The sequence below is a fragment of the Crocodylus porosus genome, unplaced genomic scaffold (assembly GCF_001723895.1).
Source record: "Crocodylus porosus isolate Cpor-Errol unplaced genomic scaffold, CroPor_comp1, whole genome shotgun sequence".
NCBI classification, from domain to species: Eukaryota; Metazoa; Chordata; order Crocodylia; family Crocodylidae; genus Crocodylus; species Crocodylus porosus.
The window spans coordinates 16,826,599-16,836,711 of NW_017728928.1; the positions used below are offsets into that span (position 1 = coordinate 16,826,599).

Below are 10,113 nucleotides of genomic sequence, written 5' to 3' on the forward strand. Positions count from 1 at the left end.
CCGGCCGCGCCACGTAGGGAGCCCCGGCGCCTGCGGCGGAGCGGAAGGACAGCACCATGCTGCGCGCCCCGGCGCCCGGGCGGCTGCCGCTGGTGCTGGGGCTGCTGCTGCAGCTGTGGCGGGGCGGCGCGGCGCAGTACTCCAGCGACCTGTGCAACTGGAAGGGCAGGTGAGCGCGGCCGGGGCCGCGGGGCTCCCCTCCAGCCCGTCCCCGCGGAGCGCCGGGGGCTGGAGCGGGGGACATGCCGCAGGGGAGCGGCACCGGGCTCCGCTCATGCCCGCGGGGGGGACTGCCGCCGAGCCCGGCTCTGCGCATCGTCCTGCTTGTGAAACCCCGCGCGCGCAGGGCGGCTGGCTGCTCAACCTTCAATCCTCTGTAATAAACTGCTGCGTCTTCATGGCTTCGCAACTTCTGCTGCGGCTCCTACTCTACCCCCCCCCCCATTTCTGTTTGCAATCGACATTGTTTTTTAATGAAACCTCCGTGCAGTAGGAGTTTGGTTTCCATTTGGTTAAAACTTTTTTTTTTTCTTTCTTTTTAATGGGGCACCAAGGAATGAGTGCATTAGATTTAGGCTTGATTATGCTTCTCTAATCTGAAGGGGTTCGTGTTGGAGTTTAATGTGGATCAGGATTTCTGCCTTGCGATGGAGAGAGTGCAAACCAGTGAAATGTGAATTTCTAATAGAGTGTATTTTCAGTCCAGATCGTGCAAAATTAATTTAAAATATGCAATTGCTTATGAACTTCCTGCATTTCTTGACAGGTTGTAAAACACTGGTTAGTAAATCCAGTTGGGGAGATATTCCCAATGTACAGCTGGGATGGGGCAAAGTCTACAGTTCCCTGTCAGTTTGATTGGCAAGTTCCCAACAATCTGGTTTTGCATAAGGAGCTCTCCTCTGCAGTGCCCTAAGCATTTCAGGTTTGTGTGAACCAGGCCTATAATCTGACAGTCTCATGTCTGCCTAAACAAAAGTTCAGGGCTCTTATTTTACAGGGCTGGCCAAGCAGGGCAGGACATAGTATGGTCCACAGCCAGTACTGAGTGCCAGTATTGAGCACTGAGTGCCCATGGAGGGGGATGCATGAACTAAATGTGAGTCACTTCCTGTTACTGCCAGCTTGGGGATAAACTGGTGACCCAAGCCTGGAATCTCCCATTGTCACCACATCAGGCCCATTTTTGCTCATCAAGGAAATGATGCGTTCTTGGTGATCCTGTCAAAGAGGACAGACTAACTTCTTACAACTAGGTGGGATGGCCACATTGAGAACCGTGTCTGTAACCACCGTAACCAGAGTACAAGTTGACATAGGGCTTGGGGTGGGGCTTGTCAGATTTCATTCGCTGCACTCAAGCTTGACCTTTTGGCCTTCCGAAAAGAGGTAGTGATAGCGATCCTGTCGGGCTGTAGGGGCTGTTTGTTCATTCCACCCATTCCCTGTATAAATGTGTGGTGTTTCTTCAGAATCAATAGCTGCTGTAACTTTTTTTTTTTTAAGATGTGACAGTCAAATCATATACTTTGGGGCCCAAGCTGATTGCCACAGAGGTCAGGATAGAATTCTTTGTATAAAATATAGTATTATGCAATCAAATAGTTGTATCCAGAGCTGTCTCCCTTCTGGTGTTTATACCTTACCTATCATGGCATCTAAATAGTTCAGCCTTCTTGCAAACAAATTATAAAGCAGACTTGATGGGTCAGTGATTTCCTATAATAGATGTGAAGACATTTTTGCTTTTAGTGAGATTGTATCTCATAAATATCTAGCTCAGATCCTTTAGGCAGCTTTAAAAACCTTAGCCACAGGTCCTGTGAGTGCTCCTAATATTTTCCAGCAAATGTCTCATACAGTTAGATTGCTTACACTGCAGGTGTAGCAAGACCCAGAAGCACCTTAATAAAAAGCCTAATGGAGACTCCTAAGCCTCTCCCACAAAATATTGCTCTGTGAAAACTAGAAACTACATTATGATACATGCCCAGTCATTTCTGTAACTGTAATTATAATTCTGCCTGATACAATGATGTCACATTTATTGAGTGAAAGTGCTGTTCTGACCACACTGAAACCTTGTCAGACTAACCTGAGTCCTATTTCTAGACCTGAGTTCCATGTCTAGTTCTGCCTATGACTAGCTGTGTGGTCTTGGGTGAGTCATGACACTGTTCTGCTGTTCACCCATCTGTAAATTGGGGGAAATGTTGCTTCCCCCTTTTTTTAAAAAGGGCTTTGAGAGGTGTAGAAGAAGAAATGCTATTGTGGCAGCTCAAACTTGTCCACTGCTGCAGTGGACATATTGTGTAAAGGATCACCTGTTATGCATTCATGTAGAAGAATTGAGTTCACAAACGGCAATAGCAGATCTTCCAAGATGCACAGTAATGGGCCACTTGGGGCACCAGAAAGGCAGAATATCAACTAGACAAGTGCAGTGGATCAGCGGGTGTCTCCTGAGATCTGTAGGAGGAAGTACTGTTTGGTTGGACCAACTCCTAGAACAAACAGTACAAAGGGGGTGGGGAAGTCTCATTCATCAATGTAGTCATAAAACAATTGGCATATCTTCTTGACATTAAAAGATAAAAGCCTCAAGTTAGCTTAAAACAGCTTTATGACTAGTGTGCATGTGGTGCAATTTATTACTAGGTGTTCAATTTATTATCATGTTACTCAAAAGTAAACATGAAATTTAAATAGTTTTCCAGTATAGCAATAGATGGCAGTATTATAAATGTCTCATTTCATTTTGACCAAAGAAGGTCAGTGACAGATTTAACTAGGTCATTAATATTGAAATTGGCTCAACTTTCTGAATCCCGATTTATAACGGGACTTGATGTGCACAGGTATGTGTAGTCAGTGTATCTGACATTGTCACTTTATTGCTTGTGCTCTATAATTTGGCTTCAAAAGAGAATCTCTAAATCCACTGTGTTTCATTTGAATGTTTAGACAATTCCTGTCCTCAGTATCAATTGGGAGCACTTGCAGCATCTGCTTTATTGTGTTTCAGTTCTCAGTTCTCTTTTTTCCCCCTCATGTGTTTAAACATTCACCTTTCTGTGAAATGCACTCACCCCTGTGCTGAAGATGAGCGTGTGTACCCTTTGTATTATGTAAGGCTTACTTTGAAGGTCTGTGAAGGATATAAGTTATGTGTAGGTTTTCACAACATGAATTTTCTTCTTTTTAGCAATATTTGGAATATTTATTCATTGTCTGCAAAGAAAGAAATACAGTAAAAGCCGACTTCTTCAGTCTTGGTCTCAGCAGAGTGACTTTGCATATGTGCAGTACTGAAAGATAACCACCCCGATGATTTTTCTGGACCAGCTGTAAATATACATGCACATTGTATATTTGCTATATGAAATAGCACATTAAAAGTTGTTTCTTGATTATATTAAGTACAGCTGTGTGTTTTGAGGGCAAGACACTAAAGGTCAGGAACCATCCCCTTTCTCCTATCATCCAGGTTCTTGATGTGGCTCTCAAGATTATTCAAAAGCACATGTTTGTAAGCAGTGTTGTTATTAAAGTTTGAGTTTTCTTTGAGCTTCCTCATGTAACCTCTATCAAGTGGGTTCTACTGACACACATAATAATGAGTCACATCAACAGTAAATGTAAACCATATGTTGGTTTGGTTTTTTTCCTTTTTTACACATGGCTTCTCATAACTTTTCTAAATGCTGACTGAGTTATAAATCCTGCATCACTTGTTCTGCACCTGAATATATTGGCGGCATGGGGAAGTAAAAAAGAGGGAGATGTCATGAGGTCTGTTTTCAGAAATCAGGGTTTAATATTCATTATTTATGCCATGGTAATGTGCTCTATTTTGGCCCTACCACAGACTACCTTTGTGACCCTGGACTAGTTACTTAGCTCCTGTCTTGCCTCAGTTCACACATCTGTAAAATGGGGATGCTGTGAAACTTAATTAACACATTGGAAAACTTTCTTTACCTAAACTGGAGAAGAGCTGAAGGGACCCATTGAATATGGCATTGTGTGAATGCTGAGTGAAAGATAAACCCTGAGTTTGAAGGTAGATACCCCAAGCCTGGGAGGGGAAGCAAAGGCATGGAGGCAAGTATTAGAACCTAATTGTTATGACTGCCAGTTCACTGCTGTACCAATTAGGCTACACATCTTTCAAACCCATCCTGAAAGCTGAAAACATTAGAATCTAGTGCACAATTATAAATATCCTTAGAAAAATGCTTTGGGTTTACTTGCATGAGTAAAAGTTTGCAAGGTGACAGCTCATATCCAGTAAAGTAACTAAAGATCAGTAACATGGTGGATAGCCTTTAGAAATGACCTTTCCTCAGAGACTGACTCCAAGTTCTCTCTTGTGTGTCACTGCTGTCTCCCCTTTTTCTTATGTTGTCAAACTCTGCAGCAGTTCTTGCTGTTGTGAGGTGTGTTTGTTTCTATATTTGGCAAAGATAGCGGAAGATTTTATGTGGATTTAATGTTCATTATTTATCCCATGCTTATGTGTCCTACTATGGCCCTACCACAGACTTCCTTTGTAACCCTGTACTAGTTACTTAACCACTGTCTCGCAGGGGGAGGGGGGTTAATAAAGGTTTAGATTGTTTTGTCTGAGGCTATTTAAAGCTCACCCCAAAATAGTAGTACAATTCATGGTTTCAGTCTTGTACGAGGTGATGAGTGTTTGAAGGCAATGGGTCAGGCCCTTGGCGATGGATTCAGTGATGCTATAAATGGGGGGCGAGGATGGTTCTTTGCTTACTTGTCCCTTTTCTGAGAGATGAGGTTATGATGCTTACTTAAGTTGTATTATTCATTTAATTTTCCTCTTTTTTTTTTTCTTTCCTTAGTGGCTTAACTCATGAGTCTCACAAGAAGGATGTTGAACAGGTCTACCTCCGCTGTTCTGAAGGATCAATAGAGTGGATGTATCCCACAGGAGCACTAATAGTCAATCTGCGACCCAATATGTTTTCTTCCTCTTCCAAACACTTGACTGTTTGCATAAAGCCCTTCAAGGACTCCACAGGAGCAAATATTTATTTGGAAAAAACTGGAGAACTGAAACTGTTGGTCCGAGATGGAGATCGCAGCCCCAATAAAGTGTATTGCTTTGGCTATGATCAGGGTGGCCTGTTTATTGAGGCTACCCCTCAGCAGGACATTAGTCGGAAAATTACAGGCTTCCAATATGAACTGATAAGCAAGGGGATAGCATCCGATTTGCACACAGTTTCTGGTGAGTTGTAAGCCTCTGGCCACATTTTAAAATACTATATTTACAGTGCTTAATAGATAGCCAAGTGATTAAGTGGTAATGTATTGGGGTCTAAATTTCACTTGCTTTTAGAGCATGTTGTTTAAGAAGCCTTTTCCATCAAAGACTTGTTTATGAACTGATCCAGAATCATCACCAGCAGTGATTTGATTATCTCCTCATACATGCACACACAGGGGTAAATCAAGAGTAACTCCACTGAAGTTGCATCAGTGTCGAGCAGTTTGAATCTACAAAGAATCAGGCTTTATGGTGATTAGTATTATTTTGTAGCTTTTATAATGTTAAGACCTTACTGGTTTCTTTTTTGAATAGCAAACATTGGAACAAGGGGCAATTCCTCTTACTGTTTTTTCTTTCTCTCCCTGTACATACTCTGTTTGCTGACCTAAATACCTTTTGTTTCAACAAGCATAAACACAGAGGTTGGAATACCAGTATACCACTTAAGGAGTAGCATCCTTGCACTCACGCAGAGGCTTGGACCAAATGACTGCCAAGGTGCTTTCCAGCCATATGATTCGGTTTAAACTTGCTGAGTCAACACTCTGAAATGGAAGGGCACTAACACTGCTATAATGATTTTTACAGACCTAGCACTCAGTCTTGTATATCCTGCATACCCATACCTCACATTGTAGCTGCCTTTCTTTTCAAGACCTAGGAGATGAGATCAGTTTTCCCTGATGGATAGTGGACCTGGGATGTTTTGTACCAAATGAGAAATTAAGTTTCAAAGTTGATATTGCCAGGGGTCCCAAGATGTATATAAATCTGTAGATTAAAACCAACTGCCTAAATACAGCCTAGAAAGCAATAGTTAAGCAGTACACATTTTGGGAGACCTGGTTTCATGTACTCTAATTAGAGACACTGTTTTACAAGTAATAGTACAGCTAATGAACTTATGCTATTATCTTGTTTTCCATAGTTCTCATAATTGATGCCAAAGTACTTAAAGACAGGTCTCCTCTTTAAGCAGTAAAACACCTGCTTTCTGTTGTATGCAGGTACTTTCCATTACGAAGTAAATCTGGATATTTGTGGATCAGCTAAAATGTAGTGGTTTTGAATTCAGCTGTTTGGATTGGCATGTAATGGACTTAGCGAGATAAGGATTAGCTGAAATACTGGTGCAACACTCATCACAACTGATAGGTGGCGCATTTGCCATTAAAACCAAAAAACTGAAAGTATAATTATGAAAATTGTTTCATTTCATCATTGTAGTTTAGTGTGGGAAGTTTAGGATGAATTGTCTAGTCTTATGTTGAATGTGTTGCAAAAGATTCCAAGTTGTTTTGGGTTTCATTGCCCACCCAGTTGGCCACCAAGTTGTTTTGGCTTTCAATTACTTTTGTAGAAGATGAGCATGCAATACAACTTATTCTCAACCAGGATGACACAGCACCCTGGGATGATGCAAGATCCTTTTAAAGGTGCCACGCAGTATTAGTATTGTTAGGTGTGTAAACACCTACACTTGATTCACAAGATAAACCCAGAGTTTACAAACAGGGATCCAGAGTGTCAAAAGCCTTCTGACTAGTTGTGAGTTTTTTTGAGTTCCTTGCAACAAAAAAAATTGCCCTATTATTTTTCTGCAGTGGAAAAAATGAGTGAAATTTAAGAGCTGGCATTTTCTGAGGAGAGGCCTTCCACCCAAAAAGGTTGAGAACCATTGTACTGTACAGTACACAGTCTTTCACGAAGGGATTTTACATGATCTTTAAATACTTTTAAAATCTGATGGAACCTTTGAATTTAAGATTTGTTTTTGTGGGTGAACTAGGGTGAGAAATTCATCAAGTAGCTTGCTGCTGCTTTGACTATATATGAGGTGAATGTTGCTAGTAACTGCCCTGCTTAAAAAACAAAACAGAAATGATAATATACAAGTAATGCTTTGACCATGGTGTTTTAAATTCACTGGCAGTTCTGCACCTCTGTAGAAGTTGACCAAAGTCAGTGAGACTCCCTTTCTACAGAGATCTAGATTATAGGAGCAGAAACAAATATACACAACCTGTGCAAACAGCTAATTCTCAACTCAACAAATGTAGCAACACTGGAGCTGTTAACTTGAAACAAACCTATATGGCAAATTCTAAATATATCAGAACTTTTGGAAGTGGGAGGCAGTTTTCTCTGGTAATTTTTCAAAAGCCACATTAGTCACTATCTAATCATAGGCTTATTTTTTGATATAGCTATTAAGTTGTCTTATTTAACCCGTTGAGCTCAAGTACTGTTTTCCTGAGCAATGACGATAGGTCTTGGTGCATGAAACAGATAGTAACAGACACAAGATAGCCTTAGGAGGACTTTTTTTTTCCCATAGTGCTAGCCAGGAAACACAGATCAAACTCGGGTTTTTTGAGCTGTTGCTGTAGTTGCCTGTTTTTAGAAACCCCATGCCCTTGGAGACATATTCATCATACGTTCTTGCTGTATGTTGCTCCTGCCAGCAGTCAGTCAGATGAATTTGATTTTATTCCTTAATAAATGCCTTTGCTGTGTGCAGGAACAGCCAGGTAAGTAGCTGCATATACCTGCAATAGGTCTATGTTTTGGCATCTTAACAGATCACAGTCATTCGAGTCATTCTAGTTTGCTATTAAGCCACTGAAAGAATGCTTCATTTGCTTGATTGCCTGCTAGGCTCCTGTTTATTTGGGGGGATAAGTTTGCCATCAGTTGATTTCTAAAACTACTGTTTCTTCAGCTGAGAAAAGACTTGAGCCAGAGGCAAGCTTGTAACCGTAAATATGTTGAAAGCCTGATTTAAAGTTTCATCCAAAAGGGGGTTTTGTTACTTTGGCACATGTTTGGACTTTGATTGTGTGGCTGTCACAAATGGAAAAGTGAGTCTGATCATCTCCTAGTCACAGTTTAGTAGAGTTCAACAGAGCCAGAAGTGTCTGAAGAAATGCTTGTGACTCAGTGCTGTTGCCGTACAAGGCCGAGATATTTTGCCAGCACTGGATGAGGGAAGTGCCTTCAGTTCTTCGCTTTTATACTAAAGTCAAAAAATATTTGTAAAAAAGAATAAGGGGGAAAAGTCCTCCTTGTAAAAGTCCTTGCTGTGGAATTTGACAGTTGGACACTTTCCATTCCTCGTATTACAATACTTAATGCAATCTGATGGTCAAAACTTTTTGTGCAGCTTTCCTGTTGAGTGTTCTGGTGTCCTGGTGATGATGATAGTATTCTGCTCCTGGATTTACTTCCTCTACATAACCTGGCATCCTAGCTCTAATTAAAGAGCATAAGTCATCTATGTAATACTTTCATGACCTTTTTTGCCCCCAGAATCTGCACATTGCAGGGTGCACCAATAAATCAGTGGTGCTTGGCAGGGGGGTGTATAATTTTAATTAGAAAATGCAGAGTTTACTGTCACTCTTTCCCACTTATTCTGAATTTAGCAAATTGGGCAATGGAAGATGTAGGTTCTGAATGGGTTTCTTGCTTTCCTTGGAGCAGATGAATTTCTTGCTTTATTGTAACTGAATCTCTGGGTTTAACCCTTTTCTTGGCTCTAAATCTGCAAACAGCATTAGTTACCGTGTTCTCTACAGATTCTCTAGGGAGCTGTAGAAAGTATGTGTTGTACAGAGATGTGTTGTAATCCAGATTAGAGTAATTCAACACTGGATGGTTTATAGCATGGAATGTATTGTTTCAGCAATTTCTGTCATGACCACTTGGAAGAACTGTGCTTTTCACTAATGGAGAGAAAGCATCAGAGGGGGCTAATTTCATCCACGATGTAAATCTGGCTTCAGCTCATTTACCCTGTGTCACATCTTGTGAGGGAAAGCAGGTTTTCCAAGAGTGACCACCACTATGTCTAATGTAGCACTGAAGAGAAGTTTAGCCTACGTTGTTAAAAAGCATTGTAGACTGCATAGCTTGTTATATGGGTGTAGTGTGCACAAGCTACAGTTCCACAATTCAGAAGTGGCTTCACTGATGGGACTTGGAGTCTTTGTAGGTTGGTTTCCAGTATCAAAAAAGGTGCTACAGCAGTTGGCTCCATTTGATTCAAGTTAGATATGCCCAACATTTTGGTTCCATGCCAAAGGTTAAGATTTGGATACCTTTACTCTGTTTTGGGAATATTGGTATTCAGTTCTTTGAGCTGTACAGTCCACTTTCTCCATTACACATTAATGAAGGTTCATAATTTGAATGCTGTAGTTCAGGAACTAAAATTAAGACTCTTCATTACCTGCCACTTGTTCTGGGCTAAATCACTCAATAATGTCCCTTTATCTTAATGACATCTACCCATTACAGTCCAGGTTCTGCTAGCTATTTTATGAGTTTCCTTTATTAATGCCTGGCAGCAAGCTGAGAATATTTATAGAGATCTGAGGTAAAATAGCCACATTTTTTTCCATCTAGATAAAATCCAGTTACCTAATCAAGAACAGTATGTCCAGCTGTTTCCTGTGGGCTATTAATTCACTGTCCCAAGGAATGTATTAAATTGGTAAAACAAATGCTTAAGCACTTTCTTAACTTCCAGTTCACTATTTCATGAAGAATCCTCTTTCACTTCTGAGACCCCGTTGCACACTGTAAGGAGTGCAGTATGGCTGAGGCAGAATACATTTTTGTCCTAGTATTATTACCATGATAATGACCTTCAGTTGTCTTCCCAGGGGCTTACCTATTAATTACAGTATCTTAATCTAGCCAGTATTTGCAAGGAAATGAGCCTTTTACCTTAAGGCTGGGTGCACTGTAGACTTTTATTTTTTTGTGTAGTTCAAAGTGGCAGGCATAGTTTACATTTCCCTTGGGCCCCCTTC

The 10,113-nt window shown here is 41.0% G+C and overlaps 1 protein-coding gene across 1 annotated transcript in view; it reads left to right on the forward strand.

The window, feature by feature from the left end:
• The first annotated feature begins 21 nt into the window (after positions 1–21).
• Positions 22–10,113, forward strand: part of METRNL (meteorin like, glial cell differentiation regulator) — a 23,966-nt gene continuing 13,874 nt past the window's right edge. Inside the window, exons 1-2 of the mRNA XM_019542725.1 lie at positions 22–169; positions 4,866–5,254. Coding sequence (XP_019398270.1) covers positions 57–169; positions 4,866–5,254 — 502 coding nt within the window. The 5' untranslated portion in view covers positions 22–56. The remainder of the gene's footprint in view (positions 170–4,865; positions 5,255–10,113) is intronic.